This window comes from Talpa occidentalis, unplaced genomic scaffold (assembly GCF_014898055.3).
Source record: "Talpa occidentalis isolate TD23 unplaced genomic scaffold, MPIMG_talOcc4v2.1, whole genome shotgun sequence".
NCBI classification, from domain to species: domain Eukaryota; kingdom Metazoa; phylum Chordata; class Mammalia; order Eulipotyphla; family Talpidae; genus Talpa; species Talpa occidentalis.
In genome coordinates, this window is record NW_026555331.1 from 106,717,470 (window position 1) to 106,733,391 (window position 15,922).

At 41.2% G+C, this 15,922-nt stretch overlaps 1 protein-coding gene across 1 annotated transcript in view; it reads left to right on the plus strand.

Annotated features, from left to right (window-relative positions):
* Positions 1–1,485: 1,485 nt before the first annotated feature.
* ZNRF2 (zinc and ring finger 2) overlaps positions 1,486–15,922 on the plus strand; it is an 81,735-nt gene continuing 67,298 nt past the window's right edge. The window contains 2 exon segments of the mRNA XM_037509803.2: positions 1,486–1,590; positions 1,592–1,940. Of these exon segments, the coding sequence (XP_037365700.1) occupies positions 1,486–1,590; positions 1,592–1,940 (454 nt within the window).

The following is a 15,922-nucleotide window of genomic DNA, read 5'->3' on the forward strand; positions in this document are numbered from 1 at the left end:
TAGGCAAATTAAAGGATAAGCTGCAGATGCTCTAGGGATTTAATACAAATATTTCAAGTAAGGAAACTTAAATCCAAAAAGACAAGACAGTTTTGGTCCCAGTCCAAATTTCAAATGCAATTTTCTCTGTATTATATATAGTTTTTGTCCTACAACTCAGGGTCAGGCGGGGGTGTTTCATGGGCTAGGCATATGTGTCTGTTGGTTTCTGCCTGCTTGGTTCTTTTGTCTTCGCTGTTGTCAGTCTTTTACCATCAGCACCGCTGAGCTCCTGATCTTTTCATTTAAAACACTCAGACTAACACCAACGAGGAGGGTAACACCCACACTCAACTGAATGGCTTGGGGCACAGCCCCAGCCTGGAAAAGGTGAAGGGCACACCCGGTCTTCTCCAGCGTCCGATGGCCACGTGCGGGAGGCGGGGCCGCCACTGGTTGGACGCCAGAGGGACTCGATCCTTCCAATCGGCGTAGGCCCCTGCGGTGGAGGTGGGGGCGCGCCCGGGAGGGGGGCGGAGCCACAGGCCTATCCATCACCCAATACGCGGGTGGCAGCACCTACCCAACCCCGGTACCTTAGCGGGGCGGAGCCGGGGTGGGAAGGCCGAGTCTGGGGAGGCGGGGCAAGGCCCCGGGGAGGCGGGGCAAAGCCCCGGGGAGCCAATCGGCCGGACGGTGCGAGGGGGCGAGGGCGGGGTCACGAGGTGCGACCCAAACACAGGGGCCTCGGCGCGCCCGGGAGCCGCGCGGCTCCGTGGGCTTCCGGTGCGAGGGCCGGGGAACCTCCCCCCCAGTTAGAACCCCTACCTAGAGCTTCAGACGCCCCCCTCGCCGCCGGCGCCCCTCCTTCGCGGGGGGGGGGGAGGGAGGAAGGGAGCGCGGCGACGGTTGCCGGGAAGCGCGCGCCGCCCCTCCCGCCCCTCCAGCCCCTCCTCCTCTCACGCGCCACCCGTTTTCCCCCTTTCTCCGTTAATAACAGCCGGGGGGCGGGGGGCGGGGGGAAGGTGGCCCCGGCGGAGGCTGGGCGGGCGCCTCCCACTCCCCCGCGAGCCGCCGCGGGAGTACCAGGATGGCGGCGGTAGCAGTGGCCGCCCGGGAGGAGGCGGTGCCGAGGCCCGGGGCGCAGAGCGCAGCGGTGGAGGCGCAGAGCGGCAGCGGCCCGTCGCGGCGCACTAGAACCGAAACCAGCGGCAGCCGCGCAGCCACCTGAGCCGCTCCGCGCGCCGGAGCCCGCGAGTGGCGCCCGCCGGGGCCGGGACCCCCTTCCTCCGCGCGTCTCCTCCGTTCCCGCGCCCCCGCCGGCTCGCCCGCCCCGAAAAGAGCTCGCCGGACGCCCCTCGGGGCACCGGGCGGCGGCCCTGGACGTGCGGACTCGCCTCTGGGCCGGCCGCGGCACCTCGGCCCTGCCCTCTCGCTGCGGCGCTCGCTCCAACCCACCCGGCGCTCCGGGCGCTGCGCGCGGGCCGGGCCCCGGGCAGGGCGGCCATGGGCGCCAAGCAGAGCGGTCCGGCCGCTGCTAACGGCCGCACCCGGGCGTACTCGGGCTCAGATTTACCTTCCAGCAGCGGCGGAGGGGCCAACGGGACCGCGGGGCGGCGGCGGCGGCGGGGCGCGGGCCTCGGCCGCGGGGAGGTTTCCGGCTCAGGTGCCCGGCGCGCACCAGCCCAGCGCCTCGGGCGGCGCCGCGGCGGCCTCGGCGGCCCCGCGCAGCCGCTCCCTCGGCGGGGCCGTGGGGACCGTGGCGTCGGGGGCCCGCGCGGCGCAGTCCTCCTTCAACATCCCCAACAGCAGCAGCGGCCCGTACGGCTCGCAGGACTCCGTCCACAGCAGCCCCGAGGACGGCGGCGGCGGCAGGGACCGGCCGGCGGGCGGGGGCCCGGGCGGGCCGCGCCTGGTGATCGGCTCCTTACCAGCTCACCTCTCGCCGCACTTGTTTGGAGGTACGGCCCCCTCCCTCCCGGGCGCCCCCCCTCCCCGGCTCCCGGCCCCCGGCCCCCGGCGGGCGGCACGTGGGCCGCGCTGCTTCTGACCCTGCTGCTTTTCTCCTTCAGCCTGGGCGCGGGGGGATTGCCGCGCCGCCGGCTGGAGGAAAAATCGCCTCCCCAGCCCCGCGGCGCCGCTGCCGCTGCCCCTTGTGTTTGGGTTTTTGAACGCCGCGTGCTCGCTCACCTCCTAGCGACTCCCCAGCGGAGAAGGTCCTCGCTTTCCGCAGGAGGCGAAGGGAGCAAATGCTGTTTTTAAAACAAACCGGCGCGACGCGGTGCTTGCGGCTGTTATCAGGAAGCCTAGAAGATCCGTTGCTGAAATGTAGTTGTATCTGGGGACTCGAGGGGTGAGCCGTGTTTAAGGGCCAGATCCGTGTGTCTAAAATTAGCACGAGCACTTGAAAAAGGAGGGCGCAGTTAGTCTCTTTTGCACCGACTTAATATAAGACGCCAATTCTGAAGTGCTGTGTAAATAGTCCTGCCTGCCTCGTATAGTTTAATTGGATGAATGTGCTGATGGAAAGTGTGTCTTTAACCCAAGTAAAGGGCTGCTTTAGATGGTGGTTAATGTGACTTCTGCTTAATTTGGACAGAGCATTTGAAAATTGAAAACAATGTAAGGAGAGAAAGTAAAACTTATTACAGCTCTGACTGCAAGATGCAGTAAGAGCCCTAGGTGCTTTTGAAAATCAGTGTTTACTGGAGTTCTGAGGTCGCTTGTGCAAAGTGGAAAATTTTAATAGCAAGATGTTGTGTGTTCATGTAAAAACAAGAGGAAGGGTGCGCTTGATGTGAGGAAAAGTAATCTGAGCGCTTTAGTTTTATGGTGATCTACCCACTTTGCTTGAAAATGGTTTATAGTAAATGAATGGAGACACTTCCACCCCCATGCTCTCCTAGTTCAATCAAAGAAATAGAAGTTAAATCTGGCCAGAGATTTAACTTCTGTCTGCAGAAGATAAATATTCCATATCATTGCATTATGTCTGCTGATACTAGATAAATTTGTAGTTGAGTACACATAGTGAGAACACCATCTCCGTTTTTGTGCTCCTTTTGCTCATGTTTATAAATGTGAGAAATTTGAGTGGGGAGTTGGTAAAGTGGAGTATTTAGTGATGTCATTTAGCTGTTGGGATGTTCTCTACTGTCGGTCACCGTGCAAATTCAAAATGGGAATGTTTCGTGTTTTCCATCGTCTCAGTACTTCTTTGCACATTCAATAAAGAACAATTTAATTACCTTACTTGCTGTAATTTTGCTATGTAAATAAAAATAGTAAGGTTTCATAAAATGGGGCTTTCTTTCAAGAATCTTGTTTTCGAGAAAAACAGCTAGTAGCCGTCCTTATTGTGGTTAATCACAACTAACATAGATGAAGGTGCTGTAGTCACCACATCAAGAAATAACAAGACAGTTCTCTGGGAATGGGGAATGAGAGCAAGAATAAGTTAGTTTTTAAAAGTATCTTTAAAATGAAAACTTGCATTTAGCAGTATGATCATCAAAAAATATTTAAAAGCTTACTAATGATGGGGATAGGAAGGGACTTGTCAAATTAATCTTATTTTTTTTAATACACTGATGACTGTTTTCATTGATTTTCTTAAAGTGCTGATAATTTCCTTTAACAAAGATTTGTGTACTTTGTGGGTTTATTTTCTTAAAATATGTTCCATTTAACGGGGGCAATTAGTTGAGCCTTCATTCATAGTAAATTAACAAATGACAACTAATTACTGAAAGTTGGCAAGGAAAAGCATCTTTTTTCTCACCATATTTCTTAGATTTTTGTACTTAATTTATCTTTTTAGTACTTTGGGGAGTTAGGATGATTGGGCCAGTAGCAGCATGATGACACCAAAATTAGAGGTCTGGCAAGTCTAGCACGATGACACCAACTTGTGGCAGTCTTCCTTTACCTGATCTCTGGAGAGAATTGGACCCTATTGTATGCAAGAGGGCATCTATTGTATGCAAAAATGAACGTTTTTCTTCTATGCATTTACAATGGTTTTAGTTGTGGATCTTAGAAAATTTGAGAAATAGTCACCCTGGTTGTCTTCTGTGTTTGGTGGTACAGATGAGAAAACCCAGTTCAGAAAAATTGAGAGGGGATCAGAGAAATTACCTTTTTCTGTTCTATGTTGGGATTAGATCAAAGTGCGGGGTACCTTAAAGCAGAGTGCACTTTTTAGTGGCATTTGCTTTAATAAGATATTAACCTACATTTCAGTAGATGGGGAAAGAAACTTAATTAGAGAAATCTGTTTCTCACCATCCTGAAATTTAGGGAGCTAGATGGTGAATATAATTATTTAACAATTACACTTGATATTGCACATCAACTTTTTTAGTACTTACAGTATTAATGCATTTATTCAGTTGCAAATTCTACAAATGTTTGGGCAGATACAAAGTAACTATCTGAAAATTGAGAAAGGGACTGTTTTTCAATTTTCAATGGAAAGTTGTAACTAATTTTGTGAAACAGACTTTAATTGTTGTTTATATGTTAACCTCTTCTAATTAAAAAAATGACACTAATAAGATACAAAATGATTCTCATGTGGGCTTTTGTAATTTTGTAGAAAAGAAAAACCTACCCAGTAAAAAAAATTAGATGTCTCCCAAGTCTAATTGTTATTCATGCCATCATAATTATCACATTGAATGAGTTTTGTGTTGGCTTTGTGGTTTACTCTTTTGGGAATATATATTCTGGAAATATGCATTCTGATGTCTAGAGACAGAAGAGAACCAGAGAGGTGCCTAATCTAGATATTTCACTTTACAGAAATATCCTGGAATTGAGTTGTTGAGTATCAGAATATGATTTAATCCATACAGGAGTTTTTAGGTGAAGTAGGTCTTTCTTGGTTTTTTTATTCTTTTCAGACTACTAATTTAGTACTATTTAAGTGAACAGAAGCCTTTTTTTGTCTATCACCTTTGTTGAAAACTGGTCTTGAAGGATATAGTATAAAATTTTAAAAATATTGGGAATCTTGACTTTATATCTGTAATTTTCTAATACCAGGTTGCTAATGCTCATGGAAACAATTATGGATAAAATTATCTTTAATGGTCCAGCAAGGATGGGGGAGATGAATTGAACTATAAAAATACACCAATGGGTGGAGACTATTTCTGAAGAAATCATAAGGAATTCTCGGATATCCATAAATCCGGAAGTGAAAATGTAAAATGAATTGATCTAGACAGGTAACTGGTGGTACTGGATTGCTTTTAGCCTCCTGCTAATTGGCTTGAGTTTATTTGGGTGTGGTGTACCCAGGAGTATTTCAGTAGTGTGATTGTAATTCAGGTGCCTCCTGTTTTTTAAGGAAACATTCCTGCTTATATTGCAGGTGTGTGGGTTATCTACTAAAACTGAGTATGTGAAGTGAAATTGTATTTCTAGGCAGATTTCTCTTAATCTTCAAAACAGATGTGTGTTTTTAAAGTGTTAGTTTATTTTCATTAATTAACCACTGTTGAAATGTTCTCATTCATTACTTTTTAAGTTTCTAGTGCCTACATGTTTGAATTGAGCTGTTGTGGTTAATCTACATCCTGTTTATGTTTTTTAATTCAATTGAAGATCTTTATGGGGCATGGCAAAAGAGAACTGTCTGCTGCCTAAGTATGACATTTTTTTTTTTTTTTAAAGATTTATTTATTGATTGATTGATACAAGCACTGGGTGTACAGTCAGAAGCGTGGGAGGGTGAGAGAATTCACCAGAGCCAGAGGGGGGAGCAGAGCAGGCAGAAGGACCGAAGGACACTGCTGAGGGGAGCAGCGGGCGGCAGGAGAGGTCTGCGCGCCATGCGGGACCCTCCTCTGGTGGCCGGGGAGCAGCCGGGGATCGAACCGGCGCCGCAAAGGCTGCGGGCAGCTTCGCAACCCAGCGCTCAACCGCTGCGCCACCGGGGAGGCCCAGTATGACATTTTTTAACCACACCCCTACTAGTCTCTCCTCCCAGCCGTCTGGGGAAAAAAAAAAGAATTCTGGTAGTTAATGTTTGTAATCTCACCATATGAGATACCTTGATGGCATGCTTGTGTTATGTCTACATGTGGCCCCAGTCATGGAAATTTCTGCCTCGGGAATATTTTGAAAGTTTTCTTGACTTCAGGGTGGAAGGCGGGCTGGGGGAAGTGAGCAGTGTTTTATGTTGTACTGGGTAGCATCTGATCTGAGAGCTGCTTGTTCTAAATACCTGACCAAGATACTTTAGATACTTTGCAAAGTCAATAGCAAGTTTGTTCTTTTACTAACTGGTAATGTCTCCAAGTCCTCCTACCCCCTCCAATTTCATTTCTCTACTGAGTAACTAGTACATAGATTTTTACTTGTTTCGGGGTTACTTATATCATTAATTAGATACCAGCTTTCCCCATATTTGTTACCTATCTTGTATTGTACTTATTTGGTACATATACAGTGGGTATATTAATAAATGAATTAGAAGAAAGAAGTATACAAACTACTTTATGTAGCACAGCTCCTTATAAATGTTTTAATTTCGTGTATACTTGACTGGCATTGACTAATGAGTTGTTTGTTTCACACCTAGTGATTAGAAATTGGGGGACATATGCCCTTTGTATCAACAAAGAGTTTGGAAATACCTTAAATTCTGAATGTATTCATTTTCTTTGCCATTTATGAAAAGAATTATTACAAGTTTAGCTACCCAGAGGAGTCCATAATCTTAGTTTCTATGGATCAGGAGACTGAGCTTAAGTTAGCTGGGGTCTCTGCAATCCTGCAGTCAAAGTATTGACCAAGACCGGGTTCTTTATCTAGAATCAACTGGACAAGGATCTGCTTCTAGGCTTCCTAAGGTGGGTGGCCGAATTTCATGGTGGTTCAGCTCCAGGCAGTCTGCTTCTTCAAAACCAACAAAGAAGAGACTCTTAACAAGAAGGGCTGGTGCTACACTGTTAGTAATTACGTACATGTACTCATATACAGTTCATCACTTGCCTTTGCTGCATTCCACGGGTGAGAATGAAAGTCATAGGTCCTGCTCACAGTAGAGTGGGGTGGGTGTGGGTTGATACAAAGGAATAAATATAGGAAGCAGGGGCAAGGGTCATTTGTGGCCAGCCTAAAATCTGTCTGCCACATTGATTACAGACTGGTTGGCTTGCTAAATCCGTGACTATTATAACTTGTTTTTAAACTCGCTTTTTACTCACTTTGGATAAAGTTGTAATATTGCTTATGGTATATGTTGCTTTAATAAACTTGAATTGAGCCTTGATTGGGTCTGAGCATGGTCCTTGCTGGGTATAAGCATGGGACTTCTTCCTGGTTTTGCTCAACTCTCAGTTGAATTTGAAAGATGGACAGATGTGATTATGATACACTGTACCAAGTGCTATAATAGTATTAGCAAAATGCTTTGTGAGATATTACTATCTAGGGCAGCCAGAGAATTCTTTACAAATGAAGGAAACATTTGAACTGTTTTTTGAAGAATTTAAAAATTTTATGCAGGGAAGCACCTCAGACTAAAGAAGAATGTATACACAAACCTCCATTCATAATAAAATTACTTGTTAGGAAAGGAAAATAGTAATAGGAAGATAAGCTAGGACTCTTAGAATATATAGTTGGTAAAAGATGACTGAAGTGAAATCATAGCATTGGTGAGGGAGAGGAAAAGTTAGACTTGATTGAGCTTTCTAAGGTATAACTGATAGGATTGAGAACCTGCATACGTTCTCATGTCATTAACCAATATTAAAAATAAAGAGGGAAAGAGAAAGTACTTAGGAAATGAAAATGTGTTCTCTAGACCTGTTAAGTTTTGAGTAACTGTAGGATTTCCATTTAGAAGCATCCTTTAAGCATTAGAAATTTGGGAAATTAACAGTCTCTAGTAATTTAAGACATTACAAAAAATTGAGAAATCATCAGTTTGCAGATAAGTGAAGCCAAAAAGTAGGTAAGACTACTGAAGGATGAATATAGATTGAGGAGCGAGCCTGGAATTCTGAGGAGCAAGAATTTTAAGAGGCAGACAACATAGGAGGCCAGTGATTAGAATTGAATCATAAGGAAAATCAGTTGTTTAAAATACCCTTTTATTTAAAATTTTAATACATGTTCGTCAGAGAAAATGAAAATACAAGGACATAATTGTATTTCATTTCTAATGTTATAAGAAATAGCAGAATAAATTATTGATGTCCGTTTCTTCACATACATGCACTTACATATTTTTTGACATAAAATCTGAAACAGTCTGTATATTCTTTCAATTTTTAAAACGTTTTGATGTTCTAATATTAAAAATTACAAATTTTCCTCAAGAATTGCCTTACCTGAATCCCACACATGTTGGAATGTTTTGTTAATATTCGGTTGAAAATAACTTCTGATTTTCCTTGTGATTTCTTCTTTGATCCATTGGTTATATATTCTTTGATAATTCTCTTTCCACTTCATCAGTTTCTTCCTTCACATTTTTGTGTAACATGATTTTATTTGCTACCCAGTATTTCAGGATTCAGCTAATAATTATTGGAGCACCAGCCTTGCCATACATTGTTCAAAGAATTCAGAAATGAAGAAAAGAGACACCTAGCATGGGTTCTACATGCTCCTTGGGGGAGAGAATTTTGATTTTAAAAAAAAAAAAAAAAAAGAATCTTTAAATTAAAGTATGGCTTTCAAAGTATGGCTTTAACATTGTAGGGTAGTAAATTTACTTCACTAGCAAAAGGACTACCCTTTTGTTATATGTGTTAACCAGAAGTATTGTGTTCTGGTCAGAGAATGCTAAGATTCTTTGAATTGCAAAGTATAGAAACACAGCATAATAAAGCACTAACTGGAAAAACAGTATATTCTCTCTAATCACTAGAAAGGATCCTAGGGTAGCTCACTGACTTGAAGGAACAAGGGCTAGAAACTTGGGTCTCTGGCTGAAATTCAGCCATTCTGTGAATTTCACACACATCTACTGCACCCTATTGTCTTCTGAAAATAGACCTTATTTAAGCTGATGGCTTGTAAGCCACGGTACTTTCACCCACTTGTGATCTGAGAGGTCTGAAGGGAGTTTTCTGTCAAGCAGAAAACTGTCAGTCACTGAAGGGAAGGAGATAAGATTCTGTGAATGTGCAGGCTGTTCTGTTAACTACTGGTAAGAGCTTGGTTGTCTAGTTAGGGTGGGTGTCAGGTTTGAGTCCAACCATTCCATGTGACCTTATTAAGCAAGCTACTTAACCCCTCTGTACTTTAGTTTTCTCATCTCTAAATCAGGATAAAAATACTTGCTTTTTAAGGGGTAATCTCCCAGTTCTTTGGTTGCTTGTATTGTCCTTCTTGAGGCACACCATTGTTTTTGGTGGAACACAATCTCCTTGTGGTAATTAGAAGGAATGTGTGTGAAGTAAAAAGAAATTCGCTTTCGGACTTCAGTGTCTGAAGGAAAATATTTCTGCCCTCCCCCTTTATTGATAGTTTAGCTTGATTCAGAATTCTTGATTGGAAATTGTTTTCCCTGAGAGTTTTAAATATATTGCTCTGTTGTTTTCTGGCTTCTGGTATTGCTGTCTAGCACAATGATACTATAATTTTTCATCCTTTTAGGATCTTTTTCACCCTTGGGTTTCTTTATATGCCTTGGGACGGGTCTGTTTTTATCCACTGCACTGCATATTTGGTAGACCCTTTTACACTACTCTCTCATTTTGGGTAGCTTTTGCAGTATTTCTGTGGTTATTTCCTGTCCAATTTTCTTTACTCCTTAGATATTGGACAATTAGAAGGATCACTTAGAGTGATCCATACATTCCCTACTTGTGGGTATGGTATCTTTTTCTAAGAATATTTTAGTGATATGTATTTATTTGTGTTTCTGATTACTTAATTTCTTCCCAGTTGCTTTTTTTCTTTCTTTGCTTTCACTCTTTTCTTAGGTGATTTCTCAAATGGCTGGTGATCGTTGCCTGATTACTCACACTTTTAAATGAGGCACTAAAAGACTGATATGAAGTTCTCTCTGCAAGTAGGGTGATCTGCAGGGCTCTTTCCATAGAAATATGAGATTACTGTCTTTTCTCTTGGGCTGGTCATGATTTCCAGAATGGCTCTTCTCTTTCTTCTCTGCAGGACATATTTGTTGATACCAGCAGAATGAGAAGAAAGTTAGGAGTCTTAACACACATTTTGATACTTTTCATTTTCTCTTCATATTCAGTATCAATAGGTTTCTCTGCCTTCAGCTATTCCTATTGCCCCCAAATCCAGAAACTTTACCCTTTAATCTAACAGACCTTTAATCCATTCCAGATTGGGGAAAACAGTTGCCTTCTCTCTTGAAGTTGAGGAGGACAAATGAGTTCTAACTGCATCTTACACAGACTTGCAATGAATCTTTCTCTTTTTTAGTCTAGTGCTTGCCAATTTTTGTCTTTGATGTAAATCAGGTTTTCTACTTTTCTAGTTCTACAGTGAAAGTTACCTCTCATTTTCTTCCAGTTTGATATTACTCCTCTCCTCCCATTTTTCTCTCTCTTTTTGTAGGCTTATTACTTTTAAAAATACATTTTTCTGATTTTAGTAGGATGTGTGTGCAGAGCAGATCTGGGCTGATAAATTGTTCAGGAATTTGTCTTTAACTGGAAATCTCTTTTTTTAATAGAAAGAATACAAATCCATTTCTACGAAATTTTGGTAATTGAGATAAAAATAGAATGAAAGTTATTTTAGTCCTCTTCTGGTGATCTCAATTCCCATCTCTCTCTCTCCAGATATTACTGTAATTGTGCTTTGTATGTATACCTCCCAACTTTTTAATAAAATAATTTACATACAAATACATAGAAAAAAGTAGCTTCATTTTATATGACTTTGCATTGGAGGTTGTTGTGAAGAATGATGTCATGCATGCTATAGTCTTCAGAAACTTACTCATTTCTCTTTAATGTGTGTTTAGGAGATTTTTTTTTTCCATAGGAGGACTTGTAAATTAATTCTCTCCTTTTTTGACAGATGTCTGTACTGTTTCTTAATGTGTTTGTACCATAATTTATTTACCCATCTAATGGGCAAGCATTTAGAATGTTTCCATTTTTCTAATGTGGTAGAAAGTAACTTTATGTATAATCTTTGCATATATATACACAGAATTTTTTAGGATGGATACTATTCTGACACCTACTACAATTCATTTCTGACACTAACCACCTGGAATTAGTGTCAGACTCCACAGGTTCCAGCAAAGCCTGCCCTCACTTAAGATGTCAGTCACACTTTGAAGGTCTACTGACTACAAACTGGGGGTGGGGGGGGGCCGGGAGGACGGAACAGGTCTCATGATCCCTCAGCAGATTTGATAATATTGGAGCAGTTCACAGAAAACAGAAAAATGCTATACATAGGCTTGCAGTTCTGTTATAAAAGGTATAAATTAGGACCAGTTAAATGAGACACAGTGAGTGTTTGGTCTGAGAGGATCCTGAACAGGCGTTTCCCTGCCTCCTCCTTGTGGAATCAGACTGCATCACCTTTTGACACAACAATCTGTTCACGAGCTAGGAAACTCCTTAGAGCCTACGTGTCCAGATTTCTAATTTGGGTTTTTCTTATTCTCCAGTGTACTTTAATTTGAGTTTTACTATATAAAGATGGTTGATTGAAATTTGGTTATGTGATAAACTCAGCATCCAACTCTCCCTCTCTTGCTCAAGTTGACCTGGCTCACAAGTCCCCCAACCCTCTATTGACATGGTTGGCCTTTATGGTGATTATGTCTCTTGACCTCCTCCCTCATAATCTCCTTACCAAAACATCCAGACTTGATCCAAGGGGTTCATGAATAATGAAGACACTCCTTTCACTCTAGAAATTCCAAAGATTTCAGAAGCTCTGTGCCAGGGACCTGGTCCCACAGGCCAGACAACTTCTTTATTAAACAACAAATTCCTACAAGTAGAATTTTCTGGCTGAATGGTATCCCCACTTTAATTTAGGTATTGAAATTTCCCTCCAAAGACATTACATATTTATTCTCCTGAAATATTACATTATAAAATACTTAGTTTTTCATAACTTTGATGGTAATGGATGTTATTCTTTTCTACTTTATTTCATGAAAATTTTGGTTTGCATTACCTCATTGCTAGTGAAATGAGGATTTTCCATGTAAATACCTCACTTTGTGCCATTTTTGTATTTTTTATTAGATTCTTAAATATTTTTTATTTTTATTTTCAAAGGACTTGAATAGTTTGCTGGAGTTAATGGTATGCATTTTTTATTGAGGTAACATTTGTATACAACACTGTATATGATTCAGAGGTGTAGGTTCACACTTCATATGTATAACCCCATTCTCACTGCCAAAGCATCCATAGTCCTTTCGGTGCCCTCCATACTTTGCTCCCCAATACCATCCTTCCCTTCTGTTAGCCTCATATCTTCAGCCAGATTTCTAGGGTTTTCTTTTGCCCTGCTTCATTGTTTTCTTTCTCTGTATTCTACATAGAGTGAAACTGTTGTTTTTCTTCTTCTGACTTATTTTGCTTAGCATTATCCTCTCCATGTTGAAAATGGCAAGATTTCATCTTTTTTAATAGCTGAGTAGTATTCCATTGTGTATATATATGTATACACCACATCTTCACTTAGGCTGTTTGCATAGCTTGGCTATAGTAAATAGTGATGCAGTGAACATAGGAGTATGTATATCTCTTTGAATTAAGTGTTTTTGCATTCTTTGAGTAGATACCTAGGACTGTAATTACTGGGTCATATGGCACTTCTTTAAAAGTTTTGAGAAACCTCCATACTATTTCCATAGTGGCTGCACAGGTCCAGTGTATGAGGGTTTCTTTTTTTTTCCCCACATCTTCAACACTTGTTACTTCTGTTGTTGTTTTAATACTTTAGTTATATATATTTTACGTCATTGTTCATTTATTTACAATGTTTGCTTTCTTTTCTCAGGTATAGTCCCCATAGAATTTCTACCACCAATTCACCGTGCTCCATCACCATAGTCCTGTTTTGCTCATCCCACCCTCCTTTTGATCCCTCTCCCTCCCCGCCCCCTGCAGAACATCTCTCATTGTGTTTATTTTTGTTTTGTTGTGTTAGGTTTTTTCATTGTTTTTTTCCCCCAATCCCTTATTTGGTTCCCCTATATTCCTCCTGTAAGTGAAACCATCTGATATTTTTCTTTTTCCTTCTGACTTATTTCATTGAGCATTGAGCATAATCCCTTCTAGCTCCATCCACATTGCTGTGAATGGCATTAGCTTATCTTTTTTGATTGCTGAATATACCATTGTGTATATGTACCACATCTTCTTGATCCACTCATCTATTTTTGGGCACTTGGGTGGTTTCCAAGTCTTGCCTATTATAAATAGTGCTGCAGTAAACATGGGGTGCAGGTATCCTTTTGAATTGTTTTCCTGTCCTTTGGGTAGATCCCTAGGAGTGGAATTGCTGGACATGTGGTAGCTCCATATGTAGTTTGAGGAGCCTCCACACAGCTCTCCATAGTGGTTGGACCAGTTTGCATTCCCATCAGCCATGTAGGAACTAGTTCCTTATTTCTGGTGGTTTTTTTTAACATGGGCCATTCTCACAGATGTGAGGTGGTATCCCATTGTGGTTTTGATTTGCATATCCCTGCTGATAAGTGTTGATTTTTGCTTCATGTGCTTACTGGCCACTTGTATGTCTTTGAAGAAGTACTATTTAACTCTTTTGTACAGGTTTTAACTGCATTATTTTCTTTTTGTTGAGTTGTATAAGTTCTTTGTAGATCTTGGATATTACCCCCCAGTTGGATGTATGATGTACAAATATTTTTTTTTTTCCATTTGTTAGGGTATCTTTGTTTTGGTGTTAATTTCTTTCTCTGTGTAGTTTTTTAGTTTGATGTCCCAGTTTATTATTATTTTTTAAATTTCCTTAGCCATAGACATTCTTTTTTTCTTTATTGAGGTAGTATTTGTTTAGTGGACTGTATGATTTAGGGGACTAGGTTTATACCTTCTCAGATATACCAGTTTGTTTTTGATTGTGTTTCTTTTGTGTGTCAAGTCCCAGAAACATCACTGGAACCAGTGTCATGGAATGTTTTGCCTATGTTTTCTTCTATGTATTTTATGGTTTTAGTTCTTAGCTCCAAGTCTTAAATCTAGTTAATTTTTGTGTATGGTGTGAGGTAGTGGTCTAGTTTCATTCTTTTGCATGTATGACTGGCCAGTTTTCTCAACACCATTTGTTGAACAGATTTACTTTTTGTATAGTTTTCTCTTTGCTCTTTTATCATATAGATTAACTGTGTAAATGTATATTTATTACTATGCTCTTAGTTCTATTAGTCCATCTATTGTAGTCTGGGAGAGTGATAGCTCTTATTTTCCGTCAGACTTTTTGGTTCTTTTGTGCTTCCATAAATATTTTACTGATTTTTTTCCTATTTATTTGAAGAGTGCCATTGAAAGTTGGGTGCAGATTCCACTGAATCTGTATTTTGTTTTTGGTAATATGGCCATTTTAGCAATGTTAAGTCTTCCAGTTCATGAACAGGGAGTATCTGTCCATTTCATTGTGCCTTTTCTTTCCTTTAACACTGGTAATACTTTTCATTGTACATGCCCTTCACCTCCTTTGTTAAATTTATTCCTGTGTATATAGTTCTTTTTGATGGAATAGTAAATGGAATTGTTTGATTTCTTTTTCTGCTTCATTATTTGCATGTAGGAAACCAACTGATTTTTATATATCGATTCTGCAGCCTGCTACTTTACTGTACCGATTGCTTTTAGTAGATTTTTAGTGGAGTCCTTAGAATTTTCAATGCGTATTATGTCATTTGCAAATAGTAATAGTTTTCTTTCTCTTGTCTAATCCCTTTCATATATCTCTCTCGTCTAATTGCTCTAGCTAGACTTCTCAATGCTCTGTTGAAAAGTTTTGGTCAAAGTGGACAGCCTTGTTTTGTACCTGACCTTAGAAGAAACACTTTTCAGTTTCTCATCATTAAGTATGATGTTAGCGGTGGGTTTGTCATTTCTGTCTTTTATTTTGTTTATGTATGCTATCTCTGTCCATAGTTTTTTGAGAATTTTTATTATAAATTGTTGTTGAGTCTTATTAAATGCTTTGTCTGGGCCTCCCCAGTGGCGCAGCAGTTGAGCGCTGGGTTGCGAAGCTGCCCTCAGCCTCTGCAGTGCCAGTTCGATCCCCGGCTGCTCCCCGGCCACCAGAGGAGGGTCCCACATGGCGCGCAAACCCCCCACTGCTCCCCTCAGCAGTGTACCTCAGTCTGCATGTTCTGCTCCCCGCTTTGGCTCTGGTGAATTCTCTCACCCTCCCACACTTCTGACTGTACCCAGTGCTTGTATAAATAAATAAAAAATAAAAAATAAAAAAATAAATGCTTTGTCTTATTATATGAATGATTTTTAACTTTTGTTGATGTGGTGAATTATATTGATAGATTTGCAGGTGTTGAAACATCCTTGTGTCTCTGGAATAAATTACACTTGGTCATGATGTATGATTTAATGTATTGTTGAATTTGGTTTGCTTAGATTTTGTTGAGAATTTTTGCATCTGTGTTCATCCAAATATATTTGTAGTTTTCTTTTTGATATTCTTGTCTGCTTTTTGTATCAGAGTAATGCTGACCTCATAAAATGTTGTTGGAAGTATTCCTCTGCATTATTTGGGGAAGAGTTTGAGGAGGATAAATATTCACCTTTGAAAGTTTTGTGTAACTCACTAGTATACTCTGTTCTGGTCTCTCTTTTTTTTGGTAGACTTTTTGATTATTGTTTCAATTTCCTTATTTGTAATTGTCCAGTATAGGTTCTTTTTTTTTTTTTTTTAATTCAGTTTTGGAGGGTTATGTACTCAAGAAATTTTGTTCTTTTTCTATTATGCTATT